The sequence below is a fragment of the Tasmannia lanceolata genome, unplaced genomic scaffold (genome assembly GCF_043159265.1).
Source record: "Tasmannia lanceolata isolate RefF3 unplaced genomic scaffold, GAP_Taslan_0.1 ptg000021l, whole genome shotgun sequence".
NCBI lineage: Eukaryota > Viridiplantae > Streptophyta > Magnoliopsida > Canellales > Winteraceae > Tasmannia > Tasmannia lanceolata.
Window position 1 is genome coordinate 10095313 of NW_027518698.1, and position 27015 is coordinate 10122327.

General features: G+C 40.0%; 1 protein-coding gene across 4 annotated transcripts in view; it reads left to right on the top strand.

The window, feature by feature from the left end:
- The window catches only part of LOC143855436 (serine/threonine-protein kinase PCRK1-like), a 59725-nt gene that overhangs the window by 21804 nt on the left and 10906 nt on the right, over positions 1–27015 (top strand). For all 4 annotated transcript variants that reach the window (XM_077365561.1, XM_077365560.1, XM_077365559.1 and 1 more), the window contains one exon: positions 11322–11444. In XM_077365561.1, the coding sequence (XP_077221676.1) occupies positions 11322–11444 (123 nt within the window). The remainder of the gene's footprint in view (positions 1–11321; positions 11445–27015) is intronic.

Genomic DNA, 27015 nt, shown 5'->3' on the forward strand with positions numbered 1-27015 from the left:
TCAAAAGAAATATAGGAGTATGATAGGGAGTCTACTGTATTTGACTACTAGCCGACCGGACATCATGTTTAGTGTTTGTTTATGTGCTAGATTTCAGTATGACCCTAAGAAATCTCATTTGCGAGGTGTCAAGAGAATATTCAAATACCTCAAAGGGACTCATAGTCTAGGTTTATGATATGAAAATACCAATGATTTTAACCTAATAGGGTATTCGGAAGCTGACTTTGCCGGATGTAGAGTGGATAGAAAAAGTACTAGTGGCACTTGTCAGTTCCTAGGTAGATCCCTTGTTTCTTGGTTTAGTAAGAAGCAAAATTCGGTCTCCTTATCCACTACGGAAGCAGAATATATTGCGGCAGGAGCTTGTTGCGCACAACTCCTTTGGATGAAGAACATCTTGGAAGACTATAGTCTCAAATTTGATTGTGTTCCAATCCATTGTGACAACATAAGTGCGATCAATCTAACCAAGAACCCTATTCAACACACTAGGACAAAGCATGTAGAAATAAGACGTCATTTTCTTAAAGATCATTCACAGAAGGGTGACATCTCAATTGAGTACATTCACATTGATGCTCAACTTGCTGACATATTCTCCAAACTCCCAAGTGAAGAGAGATTTTGTGATCTTAGGAGTGGTTTGAATATGTGGTCACTTCAACAGGTAAAAGAATTTTGAACTGGCATGCATATACATATATTCTATATATTTGAATGGTTGTGTGTTATGGAATGCATGGTCATGATGTCAACTTAAACTTAAAAGCTATTCAATTTGTACTCTTAGTCCTCTTACCTAGTAAGATGGAGAGTGTACACTCACATTCTAATTAAGACATCTAATCATTAGGCTCCATGCCTCATCAAGACCATGAACATGTCTATTTGCTCTCTAGTACTATATGTATCTAGGCATGTATTCTACAAAAATGGGGGGAAAATGGTTTTTACAAAAGGTTTTATCAAAGGTTTTTACAACAAAAAGGGGGATTTTCACTTGTTTTATCTTTCCTCGTTCTTTTTTATGTGACCAAAAGGGGAGAAGAATGTTAAATTGATTATGTATGAATGTATGCTCTTTTATTTCATTTGTGTATCCTCATGCATATGATTTCGCAAAGTCACTTTGTTAGCTCTACCTATGCTTATCTTGTGCTCATTATCATTTGTTGTAAATGAATGCATAAATCTTTTTGTAAGCCCAAGGGTTCCCAAGGGTTAATCATTCACCTTACTTTCTTGTTTTGATGCTAGCAAACTAAATTGCTTAGCATTTATGGACTGATGTGTTGCTTTGAGGTGTTGTGTTGTATACAGAATTCTCATATCATAATCGCCATTACACAACTCTTCACAATACATGACTTGTGGATCAAGGAGCAAAGGAACCAAGAGCTTGCACCTACATTGAAGACATCCTCATTTGAAGATGTTCAAATCAAGAAGCTCATCATGAAGATTCCACAAGTTCCTAGCAAGTGTCAAGAAGGAGCTTGGAGTTGAACATGCCATGGTGACATCTCATGTACCTCAATATGCATTGAAGATTGGAGGATAAGTCACAAGAGCCAAGACAAGGACAAGATGTACACCCAAGCTGAAGAAGTCCAAGAAAGTGCAGAGGAACCAAGACATTCCAAGAAGACTCAAGGTTCTTATTTTTAGAATGTATTTGGAGTTCTCTTGATTTTATGTTTAAATGCACTTTCAAAAGGTTTTCAAATGGTTTTTATACTTAACATTTTACATCTTTGAAAACCATCAACACACCCAAAAATGTGTTTGAAAACCTTGGACTTAAGCCCAAAGACCATAGCCCAAAAGCCCCTGGATTTTAAAATAAAAAATGGAATTTCACTCAGGGCCGGTCGACCGGGCTATTCCGGGCGACCGCAGGATGGATCCTGGAAATTCAGGCCATCTCGAATTTTATCAGGCCGGTCGACCAGGATGATCCCGGCGACCGCGGATGCGCTTCTGTTTCTACAGAAGCAATCCAATTTTGGTCTAGGGCGGGCGACCGCCATGGGTCGGTCGACCGAGATAGGTTTTTGAGCTGAATTTTCTGAGCAAACAGTTAGCCCTCGCCGGGCGACCGCCATGTGGCCGGTTGACCGCGACGGTAAGAAATTTGAAAATAGAATAGGGCGTCCGATAGGGGCGGGCGATCGCCGTAGCCCGGTCGACTGCCGCGATCGAGCAAACTAGCCGTTGGGGCGTTTTCTGCTTGACTTTTTCAAGCCAATAATTTACAGTTTTACCCCAAACGGTCATATTTTCAAATACACTATATATACATCATTGAAACCTATCTCTATAAGCTTCTGAACATTTGAGAAAGATCAAATCTCATTTCTATTTGAGCTTCAACATTTGTATTTCAAAAGCAAAATACCTCTTTGATCTTCCATTTCTACATGTTATCAAGAGGCACTCCATAGGGCTTTTCTTCTGCTATTTCTTGGGAGTGATTGTGAGCTTACAAAGTTGTAGTGTTTTTCAATTTTATTTGTTCTTCATTGAGGGTCTTCTCTTCGGCCCGGTAAGAATTGTGAAGAAGAAGGTCCTCTCTTCAGCCCGTGAAGAAAGATGAAGACGAGGGTCTCCTCTTCAGCCCAAGAAAGGTGAAGACGGCGTATGAGGGTGTGTCCTCTCGCCGAAGGCTTCGTGCAGATGGGCTTCACTTTGTCCCTTGAGAATGGAAAAGCAAGGGTTTGTTCCATTTGGAGATGAAGGAGTCGGGTGTACGGCTTCATCATTTTAGTGGAGATCCCAAGGAGGTAAACTTGGAAGAGTGGAGTAGGTCAAGTTGTGACCGAACCACTATAAATCTTGTGCCTTGTGGATGCTTGCGCTTTTCTCTCTCTCTCTCTCTCTCTCTCTCTCTCGCACGTGTGGTGATTGGTAATCTCTAACCTTACTTATGTTTATGCTTTAATTAAACAAGGGTTAGTGAATGCAGTTAAGTTCAATGTCTAAACCCTAAATTACATTATAATATCTATTCGAACAAGAGTTAGCTAAATGTGCATGATTAGAAAGTTTAATCCCTAAATTTTATTGATATACCTATTTGAACAAGGGTTAAACTAATTAGTGTTTAATTAAATGGATTAATTTTTAATCTCCCTTAATTAAGCCTAAAATTTCTAATTGACCAATTCACCCCCCCTCTTGGATTGTCACACCTGTATTTCACTTTTAATCTTTACTTTTATGATAAGCATATATTGAGGGGGAGGCACAATGTGCATAATTGTTTTATTAAGGGGGAGCCTCCAACCCAAGGTTACCTGGAACGCGGTTCGTTCCGGTACGCGGTACGGGAACTGGTACAGGGTACGATGGTAGTCCGGAATGCAGTACGATGAGGGTATATATATAATTTCATATATTTTTACAAGAATGTCATTCCATAGTACACACTACACACATTTAATACAAAAAATATAAAAACCTCGTGTATGTCATACATATTTTTTCAAAAAGAAAGTTCCCGTTGGAATATATGAATATCCTTCCATAGTCCATACTACATCCATTTAATAAAAAAATAAAAAAACCTCATGTATGCCCTATATTTTTTTTTCAAAATAAAGCTCTAGTTCCAATTCAACCCAAAATATATAAAATTTGTAGCTCTCTCGATCTCTCTTCTAGTCTATATGCATCTCTCTCTCTCTTTCTCTCTCGCGGTTCATCATTTTTGGCGATCCGGGTCGTTAGTGAACCACGTTTCGGATCGTGCGACCCCGGGTCACGGATCGGAGGGCGGATGGTGAATCCGGTAACTATGCTCCAACCCCATAATCAATTTAGGTTTGTCATCATAAAAAATGGGGAGAATGTAAGCCCAAGGGTACATACCTCTCTTGTTTTGATGGTCAACAAACCCAAATTGATGGTAGTTTGCTAATGGTTGCTCTAGTGTTGTGATTAAGACAGGTCAAATTCATATCAACACTTGGAGCAAGAAGAACAACGGCTAGTCTCGGAGAAAGTCAAGTCACGGTGGTTATCCTTCAAGCCATATGGTGTATCCAAGAATCAAGGGAACCACAAATGCAAGAACATGTTCGAAGACCATCTCAAGACAAGGAGAAGCTCATGCAAGCACCCAAGAAGATTGAAGTTCAAGAAGACTCAAGGTTCATATGTTTAGAATGCATAGGAGTCCTCTTGGAATTTAATGTTTGCATGTTTTGATGTTTTCAAATCATCTTTAAAACTATTTTTCTAAGTGCATTAATGTATTTGAAAACACATGTTTAAAGTCCAAAGACCAAGGCCCTAAGTCCCTCTCACAAATATTTTAAAAATAAGTTTTTAAAGCAGGGCCGGTCGACCGGGCTAGGCCGGGCCACCGCGGGATGCTACCTGGAATTCCAGGGCATCTCGAAATTTATCGGGCCGGTCGACCAGGCCTAACCGGTCGACTGCGGATTAGTTTTCTAGAAATCTAGAAAACATCTAGGTTGGTCTTGGCGGGCGACCGCGACACCCTCGGTCGACCGCGGAACTCTTTTTGGTGCAAAATAAATTTGAAACAGGTTGTCCTCGGAGAGCGACTGCGGCGACCCCGGTCGACCGCGGCGATAAAAATTTTGAAAATAAAAATGAGGTGCCCGATAAGGGCGGGCGACCGCGGTGGCTCGGTCGACCGTGCCGGTTCGGCGAAATAGCCGTTTGAGCCTGCCAGTGGTAGGTGCAACTACCCCACCTACCCAATTTTATTACGGTTTTACCATTGAGGTTTTCTAAATTAACTATGTGTATTTAAACATGAAGAAAAACGTCATTTCACACCTTTTGAACATTTTGAAAAACCCTAGAGCTATTCTCTTTTAAAAATCAAAAGGATTATTCATCAAATCTCTTGTGCATTCAAACTTGCATTTATTTCTTGCCAAGAGGTTCTCCCTAAGCATTTAGTTTCAATCATTGGGAGTCTTGTGAGCTCTGAGAGTTGTATTCGCCTTAAAGAGGCTTGAGAGCTTTTCATTTTCTTTCTTCATTCTTTTATTTGTATTTGAAGTCGCAAAGAGGAGTTTCTTGCTTCAAGGTTGCGGTGCAACGAAAAAGAACGTCATTTGAGGCGGATTTGTAATACAAGGGTGTGTCCCCTTGTGGAGGCGGTGATCGCTTGTATACACTTTGTAAGGCGGCGTTGAGGAGCCTTGCCATTGTGGAGAAAATCCCAAGGAAAGACCAAGTACTTGGGTAGTGGAGTAGGTCAAGTTGTGACCGAACCACTATAAAATCATTGTGTGGTCTCCTTGCTTCCTCTCATCTCTCTTGTGGTGTGATTGGTAATCTCTTTCCTCTTTCTATTTGGATATAATATTTAACAAGGGTTAGAACTAACTAGGTTAATTTCACAAGCCCTAGCTTTTTAATAGAAAATTTTAAAACACCCAATTCACCCTGTCTTGTGTGTTGCCCTTCGGAATTTCATACATATATATATATATATGGTCAAACATCGCAATACCGAGGTAAGGCGGCTCCAAGTCATCGTGTATATGTATATGGTCTAAAGATCATAACAAATTATTTCAAGTGGATAATATTGCAGCTCTAAACGAAAAAACAATGAGCATGAACATGGGGAAGAAAACTATAATATCAAAACCATTAAAGGAACCATTATTATGAGAGTCCACTATCACTTGCCTTGGATTCTACTAGTGTAAAGAGATGAATTATAAAGCTCTATCTGTCACTGTGAAGTTAAACCTGTAATTTATTACATGTCAAGGGTGTCAATTAATTTAGCCAAGTATTATTAATTCTTCTTTAACTAAATTTGTCCTTCTCAACCTATTCATTCCCTTATCCTAAGTTACTCCTAAGCGTAACTCTAAGTAAATTCTTCATCCTAGAAATCACCTTTCATAGTTATATCGTATTTGGTATATATATATTTCTTTTATTATAAAACCCATCAAAGCTTAGAAATATAATTACCTTCGTACTAATTTTTCAAAAGACTCCAGTTGGAGAGAATAAAGCTTTACTTAAGAAGATCGATTTTACGTAAAATAATTGGTGTAGCATATAGTTACACTACAATAAATCTTATTCCTTTAAAAACAATTAAAATAATTTCCCAGCCCTTTATTTGTGCTGATTTTGATCGAAAACAGCCCCCAAACTCCATATATATATATGGTGTATATATATAACCTATTTTTCATATAGAATTAGATATAGGGAAATGTTATCAGCACTACCATATTTTGATGATCGCACTCCTCACTTTATTAAAAAGTAAGGTATGGCCCGCACCGTAGGATGATCCAAACCGTCCATTAGATTGGCCACATCCTAAATAGGTTGTGCCCCGAAAATCATTTCCCTAACCCTTCGATCTATAGACCCTCTGTAGATCGGAAGGTTAGGATCAACCTATGGAAATGATTTTTGGGGCACAACCTATTTAGGCTGTGGCCAATCTCATGGACAGTTTGGATCATCCTACGGTGCGGGCCATACCTTATTCTTTAATAAAGTGAGGAGTGCGATCATCAAAATATGGTAGTGCTAATAACATTTCCCTAGATATATTCGTTACATAACACGTACATGAGAGAATCCTTTCAAAAATAGCCCTTAAAAATCATTTGGTATTGCTGATTTTCTAAGAAATGAGCACCTTAAATAATTAGATCTACCTTAGGAACATAGTATACTTCATAGAAAACATCTCACATATATTATGCAACATGTATAAAGAAGGTTCTCCACAAAACAGCCCACACTGTTTTGTGCTGATTTTGTTGAACCACCACATTAAAACTATACACAATATACCTAGACACCGTATCTCTTCATAAAAAACATCTTACATGATTTATACGATAAGTACTTAATGAAATTTCGGAAAATCATTCACTTTTAAGTGCTGATTTTTAAAGAAATCATTTACAAATCGCAGTCCAAATCACACGCATTGCGTAAATTGCCCAAAAGAAGTCCCTTAAAACTTTAGAATATAAATCATAGTGTTTTCACGTAGGAAAAATACATTATTCATATATCTAGGGCACAAAAAATTTTAAAAAGAAAAACCCATACTATGCTTTTGATTCAAAATAAGGTTACAAATTCAAGAAACATAGTTAAAAACCCTACTTTAACAAATTCAAGATCAAAGAAGAACATCTATACCCAATTCGAATGAAAAAATATGAAAACCAGATTTTTCAGGCACTTACTCGAATACAAATATTGAATCGAAGGCAAATCCTAGCTTTCTTTTCTCCCTTTCCTCTCTTTTCTTCTTCTTTTCTCTCTTTTTTTTTCCCTTCTGCGGTTTTGGGCGTGCGCAAGTGGGCGTGAATTGAGAGTTCACGCAATATATTTATTTTTCTTTTACTTTGTGTTTCCTTCTTTATTTCTAACATATAATAGGTTTCCTAATCTAAGTCTCTCACTAATAGCAAGAGTCCAACTTGATTCTAAAACTTTAAGGGTTGTATTTATCAAATTTAGAAACTAACTAAAGCTTTTAAGAGTTTTTAAATTAATAAGCGGCCTAATAGGACAAATCCCGTCATAAGGCCACACCATAACGGAAAAAGGCTTTTAACTTCGCCAAATCGTATCCAATTCACGTAATCTTGGGCCCATTGGATAGATAATCGAAAAAACCATCCAATAAGTCCAAAATCAAGTCAAACGGACAAGATTTGGTGTCTAAAATCATGCTATAAATAAAATGACGAGAATACACTATGAGCAGTCGATTTCCCAAAATTTCTTGATCTCCTGAAATTCAAGGGAGGTCGATACTCAAATGACGTGATATGTCATCCATTCAAGCTTGATCAATGGTCTGAGGGATCCGGTAATCGATCCAACGGTCCGATAAGATCTAAACTGTTGATCTTCTATCGAGGATCTACGGCCAAGATTTACATTAAAATTGTTAATTTTCCCAACATTGGTGGGGGCGAGTCATTACATGTTGTATCAAGATCAAGTGCAGAGGCAGAGTATAGGGCCATGGCTTATACAAGGTGTGAGTTGATCTTGTTGAGGTCGTTCATGTCAGCGATTGGGTTTCCCTACTCATCTCCTGCTTCACTTCACTATTATAACAAGTCCGTCATTCACATAGCACAGAACCCAGTCTTTCATGAGAGGACTAAACACATAGAGGTGGACTGCCGCTTTATCCGTCGTAGAATTCAAAAAGAGGAGATTTGAACAGTGTTCGCTAGATGAAATGATCAAATAGCAGATATGTTTACCAAACCCTTAAGCAGAAGGAGATCGAGGGGGAGTGTTAAGAGTGGGCATATTTGTGGACACCACTGACGTGGGGTCATTTTGGTCATTCCATGTAACACAAGTCTCACTTACATATAAATAATATTTTTGTGTGAGACGGAGATAGATTTTCTCTCTCACAGTTCTCTCATTTCTTCTGCTCTATTCTCTTCTCTACTCTCATGGCAGATAGGATATCTCTAAAAATAGATAACCACATCCCCTGCATTTTAGCATAAGTTACTAGTGTGAGCGATTAGCCAGTTATCCATGTCTTTCACTTTTCAATTTTTATATTAAAGTAATTTTATAAATATCAATATCATAAAATCAATAAGAACAAACCTATTGACACAATTATTCCCATCTGATCGTACATGCGATGGCTAAAACCATGTCAGCCCCGTCTCAATGATTGGATATTAGGAATATGGGTTGGAAGATTGTCATAACGAAAAATCTGTTTGTGTGATTGAACTCATTTTGATGGGCATGAAGAATGCTGCTCATCATTTGGATGAGCTGCACTTTATTGGCACACTAAAAAGTGGGGCTTGCATAAAGGTCCTTCCTGACGAGCTGGGGGTGGGACATCTATTTCCTGGACAATTTCTTCGTCACTTATTTCTCATTTTCTCTCTATCTTTTGCATATCACTGTATTGTTCTAGAGTTTCTAGTTGGATCTATTAAAAGGTGAGGGCATTTTTGTAATTCAAGATCAACTGAGATGGTTGTGTGAAGAACTTATATTTGAATACTCCTTTGGTTTGTTATCCACATAGGCCCTGTCTGTCTACATGAAGATGGGAATTCTATGATTTGAATGATGAAATAATCTCCATGGTTTGGGTTCTTCATCAAGATGGGGTTGATGTTTGTTTTGATAGAGAAATCCGTCTTAATAGAATTTTATATTGCCATTCTATACAGTGTTGAAAATTCAGAGAGAGAGAATAAGAAAAAAAGAACTTCCTCTCTAACATTGTTGCAAATTCACAATCCCCAATGTGACTGGGAGGATATGAAAGTGAGGGAGAGATAAGAAGGATATGCTTCCCGAACTAGTGTCTTGAGACCTTTATGAAAGCGACCCCTGTTTTTCCACTTGCATATTTTTCTTGGATAAAATAGGGATTTCGGCCTCATGGTGGCCTCATGGTGGCACCAGGGGGAGTGGACTAGTTCCATCTTCAGGGCAACTTCTCAGGTTGGGTCATTAATGTAGAACAGATCTATGATTGACAGTCTGATGCCAATTAATATAGAATAAATATACGATTGATGATCTAATACCAAATAGTGCAGAACTGATAGGGAAGGAAATCTAACTCTTGGTAGAAACTGATATTCAGCATTGACTCTCGATGCTCTAATAGTATATGATGCAAATTGTAGTAGAAATATGAACCAAGAGTTGATGGGCAGCTCTCGATTATTACTATCAACATAATTAAAATCTGAAATGGGAATATAGAATATGACCAGTGGTGTTGTCCACCCTTAAAACCCATGTTCTAAATGAAAAAATGAAGCTATATTATTTGATCTTTGCCAGCGTAGTGATGGTCATGGTTGTTAGTTTTCACAGAAAATTTATTAGGACATTAGCTAGTTGTCCATAGAAGACTTCCATTACATGTTATTGTAGAATGTTAATTACAGAAGACCCTTTGATGAAGGCATACATCAAAATATCATAATGACTTTTTACATGATACAAGGCAAAGAGAGGAGGTTCTAACTGGTGACAGCAACTAGAAAATTTTAGATTAGGGTTGATTTTCGTTTTTGTTTTTATGGGTATGCGATTAGGGTAGATTTTCTGTATAGAAATGGTTATGGGAAACTCTTGGGGGACTCTTTTTGGATCATCTTATTGTCAATGCAGGGATTGTTGTTTTCAGGACCTACCATATCAACATCTGCTAAAAGTTTCCTTCCAGTTCATGGCTATTACTACTTGTTTTCTTATTTCTGTGGAGGGGTTGGAGATATCTATGAAGCTTGTTTCCTATGGGAGAGGGGTTGGGAATGTGAGCTCAAATCCTTATGGATCCTTATTCGCTTTTATGCCTTTTTGGGTGCTTGGTGCAGCAGTTGTCCATATTTTTTATGGAGCATATTTGGATATGACACATCTGATTTTCACATTGTTTGACGTGCAGTGGGGAGTGCGACCATCATTATTTAGGGGTTTTCTGTCGTATACTTCCATACGTAGGGACATTCAGCATGAAAGTAGAGTTCAAGTTTTCTGTAATATGATGAGGTGTTACTGGTCCATTAGGAGAGATGCAACAGGTGATAGGCCTTGTTTTTTTTTTCAGTGTGTTATGTTTGAGGAATAAATGTCATCCAATGGGCACTATGCGAGTGCCTGAGCTGGTGTGAAGGTGTTGGTGTGCGTCAGGGAGGGGAGATGGGTTCTGAAATGATGCATCTTCTTGAAAGGCTTGACTGCAGAAAGTACTAATCGGAATGAGGATTTGCAGATTTTGCTCTTCTTTAAGGAAACAAAATTATTGTGTGATGAGCTAATCCGTCAATTTTTTAGCTTTCTCATCTTATATTGAGACTTCAACAGCTCTAGTGTAGTATTCCTTCCTTTTTGTGTTTTAGTATGGTCTGCAAATATTTTGGTATTTCTTGATTGGAAATTTTCTGTTTCTTTGAAATGGATAAAAAATACTTCTGTTTGTACCACATGAGTATGTTTTTGTGCTTGGACTGTCATTAAATATACTGTTGAGTCAGAGAAAATAAAATTGAACATTTGCCCATTTCAATGGGCAAGGACTAAAGCTTGAATTGAGAAGGTTCTTCAGATCCTTTCAACAGATATGCTGAACTTGTGCTTGTATTTTGATTTTGCTTTAAATAATTCAATTCTCCTTCACTTATACTTTATTTGTTAGTGTTCTGAATTCAAATAAAATTATGTGATATCCTTGAGTGTCTTTCTGATTTAAATGCAGCTGAAATTTATCCTTGTAATGACGTCTCCACATGTCAGCTGATGTCTGTGTTTAATTTTCACAGATTATCTTTCGAGACTTTAAATCTTCAAATATTCTTTTGGATGAGCACTGGAATGCAAAACTTTCAGACTTTGGGTTGGCTAGACAGGGACCAGAAGAAGGATTAAGTCATGTTTCCACAGTGGTATGTCTCTGAAAAGCATTGGGATTGTTAATTTTTTGTTATCTATAAATATCCTGAACACTTGTTTATCACTGGCATTGTAATGAAGGCTATTGACTGCTTACATTGATGGTTTCTAGCTTGTCCTTTCCTTCACATTTACAGGCAACTATTGTAAGTTTCCAGAAAAAAGTTTTCTCCAAATTAAACATTTTAGTTAAAAGCCTATTCTTGGAAGTTATTCATTTTCTTTCTCCATGAAAAATCTACCCCCGTTATGGCTTACCAAATTAGTTTCTAACTACACTGAACATTAATGGTGCAAAGTTGTGTTTTGACGTAAACTCTGCCATTTTAGATGTTCTTTCTTGTTTTAGTTATAAGGGTCTTCTCTGCCATTATTATATTTAAAATCTACAATTTGTCTGTATTAATAATGTGGAAGCAAGAGCAAGAACGCGAATTGGAATTATTATGGAGGCGATTCTTCTCAGATGTTATGGGTTTAATCTTTGAAACCATGCCTACTCGATTTCCCCTTAAGTTGTCATTGCTAGTGAAATATAAATTGAGCAATGGAAAGATGAAAACATTATTTTTTTACCTTAAAATGATAACCATTATTATGAAGAGAAATACATGATAAAAATGTATGCAAAAAATCGAAACATGATACTGATCTCAGTGCTCTCCCAAGCTGTGTATAACTTTCTACCTCGGAAGATTGTTAGCTATTGGCTGTATCTATGGTCCAATCTGCCTCCAGGGTGCACTAGCGGTGATGCAGACGAAGGAATCTGAGGCCATGGAATAGTTTGGTATCAGACTTTAATTATTAGAGGGTTTTCTACATGATTTGATTATTTTATAAAGGTTGGGTAGATTGGTCTTTTCCATGCTCCTTTGCTGCGTTGGTATTTTATTTAGTAGTAGGGGTGTTTTAGGAATTCAATAATTGTTGTAATTGGGGGCTATTTGGAATCAACTACGAGGTATCTATTCAGTTTTTAGAAATCGTGTAGGTTGAAGAATTTGAAGATGACGAACCAACTAATGTTTTCCTCCTTTTTCCATATTGCTTGCTACTAATCATGATTCATTTCATCGAATAAAATAGGCGCATTCTCTTTTTGATTATTTATTTATTTTTCTAGCCCTCCCCAGACGCTGCAATGGCGAGAGCCTTGTGCACTGAGCTGCCCTTTTCGTTCCCCTTGGCTACATCAAATTTTGGCATCAGAACAAGGTTTGATATCATTCTTGCTTTGGTCATGACATGGCAAGAAAGATTAAACCATTGTCAAAGGGATGATCTATTTTTAAATCTCACTCAGTAAGTGGCTTCCATATTGTAGAAGGTTTAAGTCTTGCGTAGGGAACAACCTGGTGACGGTTGTGTGCCGGGCAACAATGGACCTTCGTAATCCAAGGATGGATTAGATGGCGTCTCGCGTGAAGAAAATGAAGAGGAGCATTCATATGTCTCATGTTGAGTGGGATTTTCTTTTATGAGAATGATGAAGGGCAGTGCAACCCTAAAGCTCATGTTGAGTGGCGTGGAACAAAAGGACCAACACCTCAAAATCACAGAGAAAGGGGGCGGTTGGTGGAATCCTGAGTTCTGGTTGGGAAACCAGGGATCAAGAGTTAGGAGCCGATGAACATAAAATTCAAGAAAAGATTTAGGCCCCTAGACTACAAGTGGAATTTGTTTGAGAGGTACCAAAACATTTGATAGAAGGAAATGATGATGGAAGAGTATACAGATGCATTCAGCACCATGTTTTTGCGCAATGGGTTGGCTGAATCGCTGGAGATTGCTACTTCACGGTATTTGTTGGGGCAGAGCATATAGATTAGGGAACATTTGATCACTACTAGGGTATTGACCATTGATGAGGCATATCAGCATGCTTTTTTGATAGATGAGTTCAAGAAGTCCACATCTGAACTTTTAGTGTCGACTAGTGGTAGGAGTTTTGCCACCAGATCGACTCCTAATCAAGGTCTGGCAACAATTTTCTGAATAAATATTTATATGAATTACATGTGTAATGTGGTGATGGGAAAATCAACAATGGGGGCATGGATTCAAGGGTTACAAGCGCAGACGTGGACGAAACTGATCGCACAGACTCTAGCATGGGCCACAGACATGGGCGTCTTTTTTTATTATTTACTTTCTATTTTCGTCATTTTATTTGTAGCCTGCTTTTTAGGCATCAAATCACATCCGTTTGGCGTGTTTTTGGTATTATTATAAAGGTTTTTCAATTACCTATCTAATGAGCCCAAGATCACATGATTTGGATGTGTTTTGAGCAAGTCATCAGTGTTTTAAGGAAGTGGTATAGGTCTATTACGGGATTACTATTTTTGGCAAGTTTTTAACTTTATTTAGTTTACTTTGGATCAGATGAATGGTTGAGATTAGTTGCTTAGGTTTTAAGTTATCTCCTAAGGTTTATTTTGTTATGAAAGCAATGTAAAGGGACTTTGAAATATTGAATAAAATTCACGTTCTCTTTTGTGAGCCATTGAAGCTTGGAATTTCTTCTCTTCTATCTTCTTGGTGGCTTGGAGCCATTCTTCTCAATCCCCTCTCATCTTCTCACTTCTATTCTCCTCTCAAATCAACCATAAATAAGTAAGTCAAATATCTCCTACATCGTTTTAGATCTCATCTTAAAACTTTGAAGGACTTTATTTGGGACTAAACCTCAGCCAAAGCATCCAAGACCCATAACTTTAAACCCCTTTTGCAGCCAATTGAACATTCGCACCGTTTTCAACCCTAGAACACGTTTTCTTGGAAATTGATGGTGCAACAGCCATCAAAACTAAACCCTAGGCCTAAAATTGGTTTTCTTTTCATCTTTTAGATCATACCCTACGAACCACCAGCCCTAAATTCTGAAATTACAAATCTATCCAAATTGCCAAAATACCATTTTGGCCTAAATTGGACCGATTTGACCCCGTTTTGTTGCTACAAAAATTTATTACTTGTTTTCATTGTATTATTGCTGATTTCTCATCAAAATAAGGTTTAATTCATATGTTTTTGGAACTGTTTTAATTATTTTACTTGGTCTCACGCCTAGATCCCGTTTTAGCCTAATTTTGCCCTTAACTAGTTCCAAAAGCTCTTGTTGTTAGAGTATATGCCCTGAAAAGCAGTAGAATGACATTTTCTAATCAATAAAGGTTTATTTCGTGACATGAATGGGTAATTATATTTATGAATGTGTGTGATGTGCTTGTTTATTGACACATGTTTGTCCTTAGGTAGCATAGTAGAAATGATATGCTCAAAGGATTCATAGATCCAAGGGAGCAAGGAGGTATGGCATCTCGGTTCTATACAAGCCTTAACAGTTCCTAGTTGGGAAAGAGACTGGACATCTCTTTCTGTATACAACTAGCATCAGTCTTCCCTACATGCACGTGTCGTGAGGTGACTTATCTCGGTCATCTGGGTAGTGAACCCTAAGCAAGAAGAGTGGGTGCGACGATTGGATCGCGCAACCGAACTAGATCAAATAAAGAACAACTTGTGGACAAGAGAGTATAAAGTTCTTTGAGTCAGGTCCCTTCACATGTCCTTAGACCTAAGGGATCTTATTGGTCTGTCGGCCTGTTATAGGGTTTTAGTCTATCTTATAGTGATTCTATTTTAGAGTAATATTCGGATAGAGCTATATCCTAGACCAAACTCTCGAGACCAATAGTGATACTCAATAGGGGATTCTTTGCCCTAAAATTTAGGGATTGACATCTACAATTTTGTCAGAGTGGTAGGCCTATTAAATAGCCTGGCCAGGCGAATTTGATAAAAATGTTTATCGGAAAGTTTTATGAAATATTGAAAAGTTTTCAAAGGATTTTACAAATGCATTTGGAGGCCAAACACCGCGACCAAAATGGTATACCAAGAGTTGGCCAAGAGGGTAAATGGTGTCCACCCCCCGTATGACTCAACTCAATAGATGTAGTCAAGAAGAAAGGACTTGCACATACAAGATGTGATTAGGGGTAAGATGATCTAACGGTCATCTTTAGGGATACGTCTCGATGGAGGCCACTGACTTAATGTGAGTGTAGTTTAACTACAGAGCAAGATCGCAGTGGGGCCCACGATAGGGTTCTGCAGGATCGACCGTCGGATCCCTGCGACGATCCCACTCATAACTCGAATGACTCGGTAACATCCAAACGGATCAGGGTTCCGCATTTTATGTAATTGCACGAACGGATATGATCCGTTAGATTAATGTGGAAATTAATTAAGTAAATATATATATGTTGATATATGTATATATACATGTCTTTGTTAAGTAACAAGAGATAGTAAGAGAATTTTTTCTAAGACAAATTGGAGCCGAAATAACTCCCATTGGATGCGAGTTATTAATTAATTAATTATTTATTTATTTAATTATTATACATTATTATGTATTATTAATTTGATTAATAATAAGCATAATAATGTGTAATCCAAATGAGAATAGTTATTCCCAAACCGGTTTTGCAAAAGTTGTAGAATTAGAACAGAATTGGGAATTGGGATAGGACTACACATTTGGATAAGGTTTGTGGGGCCCACCACACTACCAAATCAGTTGGAGATCTGGGGAAAAGAGTCACAATTGCTCAAGGACTTTGAGTTGCACTCGAACTCCTTGTTGGATAAGAATTGCTAAATTGTATGATCTACAAAGCAAGCAATTTGTTTCCAACACCAATTATTATGAGATAAGGCAACAAGGGCTAGAGAGAGACTTCATACAGGTTCTTCCATGTATCTTGGGTGTCCCCACACAGCCTTGGACGTTTGGGAGAGTCCCAATGGCTCGAGGAGGCTCAATTCAAGTTGGTTTCTCAATTAGATAGGAATTAGGAGAGAGAAACAAGGATTTATCAAACCAAAATTGTATTCTATATATGAGAGAGGTATGAACGAATTTTTGAAGAAGGAATACTCAAAAATTAGTCCTCCCTTGCTCCCCCCCTTGGAAAATCGTTTTCCATGTATCTCTCTCTCTCTATCTCTCTTCCAATTGAAATAGTTTCAAAGAGAAAGGCTTCCAATCAATTTCTCTGTTCTCAACAACAAAGGTACTAATTAGATCAGACCTTAAAGAGGCGAATAAGAGTTATGTACATCCATAATAGTCCGAGCAAAGAAAAAGAATTCATCGGTTCAACTTGCGGGGTTCGCGGCATTTAGAACGAGCGCAACCGTTCGAGGAGTAGATCAAGCAATGTGGTTCCTTGATTTTTTCTTCAAAGAGGTATTTCTTTATGTTTGATTAACATAATTGACTAATATAGACTCTAGGATCTTGGGCAATTGCAAGATTGAAAAGTAAAATTTAAAGTTTTATGCGATTTTTGTTCCGCTGCGCATAGCTATCTTGCCGGAAGGGGATAAGCTTCCTTCACTTCTAACTGCTAAGTACTTTGTGCAAGGTTTATTTAATTGCTAATTGTTATTTTTCCATCTCTTATTGCTGTATTAAGCCTTAATATTGCTGCAGTCCGCAAAATAAATTCGCAATAAATCAGCTTTAGTGGTTCTCGTAGGTGCCTCTAGCCTTTAGATTCAGCCCTAAGAGTTCCTATAGTCTTTAATCCCATTAGGAGTGTAGGATTTTTCCCTTATTTAGGTTTTGTCCTGCATCATGTGGTATGCACTGAATTATTAGACATGCACGACAACGCATGTCCCTTGGTGTTTGATGTTGTTAATCCATTCTGGATGCCTATCTTATTTTTGTGAAGGTTTCTAAGTGTGTATTTGTGCTTATTATAGCATTTCCTGAATTTTCATCTTAAAATCTATCAATTGCATATGTTTCAACTGTGTGAGGACTTCATACACTAAAAGGTCACTTTAAATCTTTTTTTTTAATTTTGGGTAGGTATGCTGGGATTGAACCTCCAACCTCTAGGTTGAAGAAGGAAGGCTTAACCAATGAACTACAACTTCAATCCCACACTTTAAATCTTCTTAGAGATAAGGATGCACAACACCCAAAGGGAAAAACAAATATTTTGGTGAAGGTTTGTTGAACAATCATGATATCAAAGAGGTCAATGCTTTAGTGGCGCGACAGGCTAGAGTGCGGATCGCTGTTCTATGTTTAAAAATTGTTTCACGAGTTTAAAGACTTAGTTCCAGAAGATCTTGGTTTGCTGCCTATGAGGGACATAAAACAGCACATCGATTGTGTCAGTGCGACATTACCCAACCTAGCCCATTATCACATGAGTCCATTCCAGCATGAAGAGATAAGGACGTCCAGTTTAACCTCCACAAATCGAAGGGTTAGGATCAAAAAGTCATCTGCGAAAACCCAACTATAGCCTTTTCCCGAGGTTAGTGAGCAGATTGGAAGATGAATGTTCTTGAGCTCCGTGAGAAGATCGGAGGTCAAAAGTGCAGTTGCGGCTACTGGATCGAAGGCTTAAAGGGTATTTATGATGGGGACATCAACAATGGGTGTGGATTCAAGGTTTACAAGCGTAGACATGGACAGGACTGATGGGGGAGACCATAGTTGCCGGAAACTCCTTGGGCGGGTGGTAAACCCATTTCCCCTAAAATGCGTTTCCCATGGTTGGGAAACTCGTTTCCCCTAAAATGAGGGAAACACGTTTCGGAAATGTTTCCAAAATATGATACAAAATTTGAGAAATGTTTCTAAAACACATGGGAAACATATGGAAAACTTATGTAAATAATGTGTAAACGCGTGATAAACGTATGCAACACTCGTAGAAAACGCATATGAAATGTGTAGGAAACATGTGTGGAACTTACGACAATCATTTTGGAAAAAACACATCATTTCCTAAGATTTTTCTCGTATGATTTTCTATTGTTTCTCGTTTCCCCTGTATTTTTTTTCATGCGTTGCCCGTTTCTATTTCACGTTTCATTTCCCGAATTCGTTTCCCACCCTGGTAACTACGGGGGAGACTCTAGCTTGGGCCACAGACATTAGCTTTTTTTATTATTTACTTTCTATTTTTGTCATTTTATTTGTAGCCTACTTTTTAAGCATCAAATCTTATTTGTTTGGCTTGTTTTTGGTATTATTAGAAAGGTTTTTCAATTACCTATCTAATGGGCCCAATATCACATGATATGGATGTGATTTGAGCAAGTTATGAGTGTTTTTAGGAAATGGTAAAGGTCTATTACGGGATTACTATTTTAGGTAAGTTTTTATCTTTACTTAGTTTACTTTGGATTAGATGAATGGTTGAGATTAGTTTTTAACTTTAAGTTATCTTCTAGGGTTTCTTTTCTTATAAATACATCTTATGAAAGCAATGTAAAAAACTTGAATATTGAATAGAATTGAGAATTTTTTGTGAGAGCTATTGTGGCTTGGACTCCTTCTTCTCGTCTCCTCTTGGTGGCTTGGAGCCATTCTTCTCTCATCTCCTCTCATCTATTCTCTTCTATTTCTTCAATCAAATCAACACAAACAAGATTAGTAAATCAGATTTTCTATTTTCTTTGTTCTTAAACTCTAAAACTAGAAAAACCCGAAATCCATAGATCCTTGTTCTTTGAGATGTTGTTATGAGATTTTGAGGGATTGTTTTTATGACTAAACCTCAGCCTAAACACCCAAGAACCCTAACTTTAAACCCCTTTTGAGCCTTATTGCAAGTTTCACCCTTTTAAAGGCCTAAAACTAGTTGTAGTGAACCCTAGCCTGAACCTACTATCAAATCAGAGCCTAAACCCTAGATTAACCTTTCGTTTGCCTTCTAAACTTTAACCTAAAATTTGGATTGTAGTATTAAACCAAAATTCCAGATCTGCCAAATTACCAAAATACCCTTACAACCCAAAACTGGACCATTTTGAGCTTTTTACCGATGTTGGACATTTTTTTTGTTTTTCATTATTGGATATTATTATTTTCATGCTTGTGTTACATCTATTTCATTGGTACTTAGATTAGCTTTTAGTTATTTTAATTGGTTGCATGCGCAAAACATAGTTTAGGCCTAATTTTGTCATTGACAATTCACCTGAAAGAGCTTTACCTATTGGTTGATTTGTATAATGTTTATTTGATGCTAATTATGTTCCTTCTAATTATTGAATGCATTCTAAGCCTCGATATGGCTGCTACCCTTTAATTAAACCTTCATTAAATCAGGCCTAGGTTAGTCCCTTTAGAAGTTTTGAGTCTTCCGAGTTAACCCTGAGCCTTTCCTAAAACCATTATGCCATTAGGAATGTAGGATTCTCCTGAAATTAGGTATTGTCCTGTATCAAGATCTCATAGAAGGAGGCTACTCTGTAAAGGAAGGGTTGGAGGCACTGGATGTTCACAAGCACTATTGCAGGAAAAATCTAATTCGACTTGCCAACGGACAAGATATGAAGGAGTTCAATAGTGCGATTGAAGACTCAGTCCATGGTGGAGAAACGGATGAAGGTGACGGATGGGAAAAAAGAAGAATGAAGAAACTACCCAGGCGAAAGCACCGCCCAGCAAAGCCCAAATACTTTCCGGTGACTGGATTTGCAGAAACTGCAAACACCATAACTTAAGGAGGATGACCTGCCGATGGTGTAGAATGGAAAAATCGACGAGAAATGAGGTACTTAGTGAGACTGTGCCAAAGTCTCTGCCATTGTGCCCACCGTTGCCAACCATCAAAGCTCCAAAGGTCGTCTCCGAAGATGGTAGGCAGGTTGTTCCATAGCTTTGGGTCCACTATACCGATCATGATTTTCCTACCCGCATAGGTAAAGGAAAGGTCCTTCCCTTTTGGGCCGGTTGTGGGCGAGGTGGGATTCGAACCCCTGACACCGTGGTTCGTAGCCACGTGCTCTAATCCTCTGAGCTACAGGCCCCACCCCGTCTCCACTGGATCTATTCCCGGGAGTACCCGAAAAAAGGAACCTTTCCTCTCCTCATTCATATTTCGGTCCATATCCGCTGTGGGCATTAGAGCATTGAGAGGACCTTTCCCTAGTACGAGAGGACCGGAAGGACGCACCTCTGGTGTACCATTTATCATGCCCACGATAAACGTTGGGTAGCCAAGTGCGGAGCGGATAACTGCTGATTCCATCATTAAATATAGTATGCCTGGTCTGAATCAGGCATATTTGTGTTTCACTTCTCGTAACTCTTCCTTAGCCAGGCTTGGACAGAATAGCAGAGCAAATACAAGTATTAGTAGCATAGCAAAGCAGAACATCAATCAGTACCGCAAAAGGCTAAAAATATGACTAAATCCCCAGCAGCTGCAAAGCGCGGGATAAAGGAACAGCAGGATTACAACATTGCAGGATCAATCAGAATGCGGGAGCGCAGAGCCGACCCACCAAAGCACGAAAGCCAGGATCTTTCAGAAAATGGATTCCTATTCGGAAAGTGCATAACCGCACCTAAACCCGAATCATGTTGTGTACTGGGGGATATAGCTATTAGTGATTATCTAGGAGAAGAGTCTATTATGGATACGGGTAAAAATTCGGATAGAAAATATTTTGAGTGGAGAATTCTCAATCCTCGGAAACGGGGACAGGATGAAGGAAAGCGTAATTTGGAAGACCTGCTATTGTTTGATATTGGTTTACCCGTAGGGTATTACGCCTATTGGCCTCTATTTTCGCTATCTCAGCATCTTCTGGTGTGGTGGAGTGCCAAAGCAAAGTAAGGTTTAAGGAACCATGGTCATAGAATGGGCATTGTCTCTCGATGGGTCCGACTTTACGGGGTCGCTCTTCACGCTTGGGAGAAATCGACAATGGAGGCCCTCGCAAGCACTCTGGGGCCAGTCTTGGAGATTGCTGTGGACCCCCACGCTGGAGAAAATCTTGAGTACGTGCAAGTGAAGGTTCTCACATCTCCCTGGTCACTGGAAAGAGTATCACTTTGATAGTCGCTGGTCAGTCGTATGATATTGGGGTCGTTGAAGATAGGGACCAAGCCTCCCCCAGAGCGGATGATGAATTTGAAAGAAAGCGCAGTGCTGATATGCCATTGAATCGAAGAAACGATAAGGAGGCTGCCGCTGTTAGTCAAATATTGGCACCGAAGAGATGTCACAGTGATCGACGATTGGATCTGGTCAAGTTGGAGAAGAAGCTTATACCACCGTTGATCCCCGTGAGGAAGAAATCGAACGGACCAACCAATCGAGGGTGCCCGGCTAGCCTATGCCTAACGCCAACAGGGATAATGTGGCTTCCGTTGATTCTATGGAGGAGACGGATCGAGCCGTCCATTTGAAATTCAAAAACCTTACATCGTTGATGAAAGATCCAACGCTTCCCGCATAGACCACTAAGATTGGGACACGTGGCCCATGCGGAGTGGCTGGGGCGGGAGGAGATTCGACGTTTATTCCGAATCACGATAAGATCAACAGACCGCGTGCCTGTTCAAAGGAGGCGTGGGTGGACAGATGTCAGCCATCCATCGACGCTTGCTGGCTTATGGCGCATGCAACGCCACCTGTGCCCCACCAATTAAGTATGATAGGTTTGACAGACCACGCGTCTGGTCGAGGGAGGCGTTGGAAAAAAGATGCTTGCCATCTGTCGCCCCACCACTTGCCTGCTAGTAAGTATGATAGGTTCGAAAGACCACGCGTCTGGTTGAGGGAGGCGTTGGAAATCAGATGCTTGCCATCCGTCGGCGACTGTGGGCCTGTGGTGTATGCAGTGCTACTTGTATCCCACTACCCGAATGCTAGACAACACGCACATAACCTTATCGATAAGTGGGTCCCACATGACCTGGGTATCATGCACGATCATAACAGATGGCACCCACCGACGAAGGGCCCTGTGCATGCGCAACACTGACTTTTAACCGTTGGTGTAAACCTGACACCGGTTACTTACGGTTACTCAATCCCTTCTAAATGTTATACCATGCATGCCCACCGGATAAGGAAAAAAGTTAAACTCCTAGGTGGCGGTCGTGGAATCCAGACAGGGGATACGAAGGGGAACTTTTCTTCACCGAAGCAGAAATACTCGTCCATTCTTGAAAACTTTGGTTGGAAATCTGTCGTTTCGCCAGAGATGGTGACGACAGAAATCGGAGAGCCACAAGCAAATCACCTTCCAGAGAGGAGATCCTAAACGAATTCCTCAAAATATACTGGCGGAAATCAGAGATGATGGAGAGACTGACCATGCAGAAGATCAAAAGGCCCTTGCATTTGATGAAGTTCGTGGGTCAAAGCACACATAGAAATTGAACCACGCACAGATCTGGTGGTGTCGTCTCTGTCTCTCTGATACAAAACCTACGATGGTGGCTTCGGTTATACAGAATCATTCATCCCCTTCCCAACCGCATGCAAGCTTCCGTGAAAAGGAAGCGTCAGATTTGAATAGTGTAATGGGATCCCTATTGGAGACGGAGACGACGTCAAATCCAGAAGAAAAGGTGGAAGTGGTACCTACGGAGGAGATCCAAGACTCCCTGGAGGTTGAACTGAAGAGGAAGAATGAGGAGACTATGAAGAAATCGAGCTTCTCCACAGAAGAATTTGATGCACCATCGGACCAGGAGTAGTCTTTCTGCCAGGATTCCCTCATGCAAGAAAGGGCTGGCATGGTGGTAATGGGCAAAGCACCGGGGGTAAACTATGAGGAAGACGCAGAGGCAAATTTGGAACATCCTCGAATCAATTGAGGTCAGAGACGAACCAAAACAGAAGGAAAAAAGGGTAACACGCAAGGGTGCACGAGAGGTTCGGGGCTTGAAATGAGTCCTTGCCTGGGATTTGGGCTTGTAAGATTAGTTTTAACCATGAAGTTGTGCTTCTGGAATGTGAGGGGTTTGGGGTCTAATAGGAAATGCATGGCTGTGAAAGATCTTATTCACCCATCAAAAGGTGGATCTGATCACAGTAATTGAATCAAAGATTATGGGGACTACGGATTCCCTGATCAATAAATTGTGGGGTAGAAGTAGCAGGGACTGTGCCACGAAAGAGTATCCATGTTGGTAACATCAGCAACATGGACTGAGAAATGGTTGTTGACAGTAGTCTATGGCCCGGCAAGGGCAAGAGAAAGAAATGGGCTATGGGTTGAACTTGGGGAAATAAGGGAGCAGTGGCAGGGACCGTGGATTCTCGGTGGCGACTTCAACACGATCCGCTTCCCAGCAGAAAAGAACAGTCCGGCCACAATCACCACCAGCATGCGGAAGCTCTCCGAATTCATCAATTATAGTGAATTGGTAGACTTACCACTGGAAGGGGCGAAGTACACATGGACTAATAATCAGGACAACCTGATTATGAGTCGTCAGGATTGTGTTCTGATTTCGATGGAATGGGAGGAAATCTTCCCTTTAATCTACCAGAGGGCCCTTCCTAAACCCACCTCTGACCCCAACCCTATCATTCTAGAGTTGTCGAATTTTGTTGGTGGACCACGGCCCTTCAACTTCAACCTCGCAGTGTGTGAAATATCTAAGTTCGAAGACCTTATAAGTCATTGGTGGAATGAAGAGCAATTCGAGAGATGGAAGGGATTCATCCTACATAAGAAACTTAAACACATCAAGATGCGGGTCAAAGAGTGGCAGAAGAAGGAAATGGAAGATAGTAGATTCAGAAAGGAGGAAATCTTGGCATCAATGGACAGTCTGGAACGTAAGGGAGAACACTCTCGCCTCATCACTTCTGAAAAAATGGAGTGGGAGACCATACTCGAGGAGCATGAGGAGATTCTCCGAAGAGAGGAAATATCGTGGAGGCAATAATCACACGATATTTGGCTTAAGGGAGGGGATCAGAACTCAAAATTCTTTCACCGAATGGCAAGATCGAGAAGAAGAGTCAACACCATCAACTGTACTAAGGAAGATGACTCGCTGGTGGAAGACTATGAAGGTATTAAAGACAGAATTTTGCAATTCTTCACTCAACTATACTCGAAGGAATTTGATTGGAGACCCAAACTCAATGGGCTTGCTTTCAAATCCATCTCAAATGTCCAATAGCAGGAGCTGGAAAAAGCATTCAGTGAGGAAGAGGTGGAATTTACTATCTTCTCAATGGCCAAGGACAAAGCCCGGGTCCGGATGTGTTTCCAATTGTGTTCTTTCAGAATTATTGGGGAATTATTAAGGCGGATGTCTTGGCGTTCCTATAGTAGTTCCATGAGCGTGGAGTCATCAGCTGAGAGATTCACTTTACATTCATAGCTCTCATCCCCAAGAAGGAAGGCATCATCGGAACCAAAGACTTCAGACCTCTCTCTCTGATAAGTAGCGGCTACAAAATATTGGCGAAGATCCTGGCCATCAGACTTAAGAAAGTGATGGGAGCTATCATCTTAGGGTTTCAGGGAGCTTTTGTGGACGAGAGGCAAATTCTGGATGGCATCCTTATCGCAAATGAAGTCTTGGATTCAATGAGGAGGGCGGGATGCAAGGGACTCATAGCCAAAATCGACATCGAGAAGGCCTATGATCATGTAGACTGGAACGTCCTGGACTATATCCAACAAAGAATGGGCTTTGGCGCAAAATGACGCAAGTGGATCTCAGCTTGCGTATCTACTGCGGAAGGGTACTTCCGAAGCTTGAGAGGTTGAGGCAAGGCGACGATTTATCTCCATATCTCTTCATCATGGTTGCCGAGGCACTCAGCTTGATGATATCAACAGCAATGACCAAAAGGGTTCATAAAGGGACTTAAACCGAGCCACAAATCCAATCCGCTGAGCCATCTGTAGTTCTCTGATGATGGAGTGCTATTCATCGAGGAAGACCTCCTATCCATAGCAAATCTGAAGAAGGTATTCCGTTGGTTTGAAATTGCCTCAGGCTTGAAGATAAATCAGTGATCTCAAGCTATGCTGAAAGTATAGGTTGCAGACATGAATGTCTGCCGATTAGTTACCTTGGTCTCCCGCTGGGATATGGAATACCGAAAAACTCTCTGTTGGATCCGGTTCTGGAAAGACTCGAAAGGAAACTGGCCACTTGGAAAAACAGGGGACGAGGCAATCTGCAACTGTTGCTTCAGGGGGACGAGGCAATTCTGAATAACCTTGGGAACTCCAAACATAGTTTTGATTTACCACACCAAAGATGCAGCCAAAATCTAACTTTGGTACCTTGCCCAACTTTGTAACGGATTGCTTGATTGAACTCCTCTTTAACAGAGCAGATAGATTTCCATGCACCTGATCCCTTTCCTCCCGATAGCTTTTTGATGCTCCAATCCCCCCATTCAGAGCCGTATTTTAGCCCTGTGACCCGATGCCATAGAGCGGATTTCTCATTACCATACCTCCAAAGCCACTTACCAATTAACGATTTGTTCCGCAGCAGTCTAATCTTACCAATACCCAGGCCCCCATTCGCCTTAGATTGTGTGACTTTGTCCCAACTTATTAGATGCCTTTCCTTCTTTAAGGTACCATCTCCGTCCCATAAGAAATTTCTTTGCAGTCTTTCAATTGTCAAAGCAACCTTGACCGGGATTTTGTACAAGGACATGAAGTATACAGGCATATTTGATAGAGCCGCTTTAATTAATGTTATTATTCCCCCAAAAGAAGAAATGTCTTTCTTCTTCCAAGTAGCTAGCTTCCTTTCAATTCTTTCGATTACCGGGTCCCATTGGGATGCCGACGGAATACCGAATCCTAAGGGCAATCCCAGATAGGATACAGGAAAAACACCCACGGAACACCCAATTGACATTGCCAATCTTTGTACCTCGGTCTAATCTAGATTTATACCCAGGAGCATGCTTTTGCTGAAATTAATTTTGAGGCCCGAAGTAACCTCAAACCACTTGAAGATTTTCAAATTTTAGGAATGGCTTGGGGTGTTTTGGAGGAAGACGAGTTTATCATCTGCAAATTGAAGGTGGGTAATCTCTTCAGCTGAAGGTCCCACTTGCAGGCCCCCAATCAACCCCATTCTATTTGCTTTTGTCAACATTAGACCAAGTGCCTCAACCACCATGATGAACAGATACGGGGCCAGTGGGTCCCCCTGACGGATGCCCCTTGATGCCTTAAAGAATCCTTCCGCTGAACCATTGATAATAACTGAAAAAGAGTTAGATGTTATAAATACTCTAACTCACTTCCACCAGTTTGGCCCGAAACCCATTTTTTCTTGTATGAAATCAAGAACATCCCAGTCAACATGATCATAGGCCTTTTCTATATCAATCTTCAAAGCGAGCCGTGAGCGCCCACTTCTTTTTACCGAATCAATGAGTTCATTAGCTATTAAGACACCATCCAGGATTTGCCTTGCTTCAACAAAGGCTCCCTGAAACTGTGAGATAATATCCCCCATGTAGTTTTTCACTCTTTGGGCGAGTAACTTAGCTACTATTTTGGGGATATTATGCATAAGGCTGATCGGGCGGAAGTCCTTAATCCCAATGACCCCTTCCTTTTTTGGGAGTAGAGCAATGAAAGTTGCCTTTGCCGCTTTGCTAATGATACCCCTCTGATCGAATTCCTAGAAGAAAGCCATTATATCCTCTTTCAGAATGCTCCAGAAGTGCTGAAAGAGAGCCATATGGAAGCCATCCGGGCCTTGTCCCC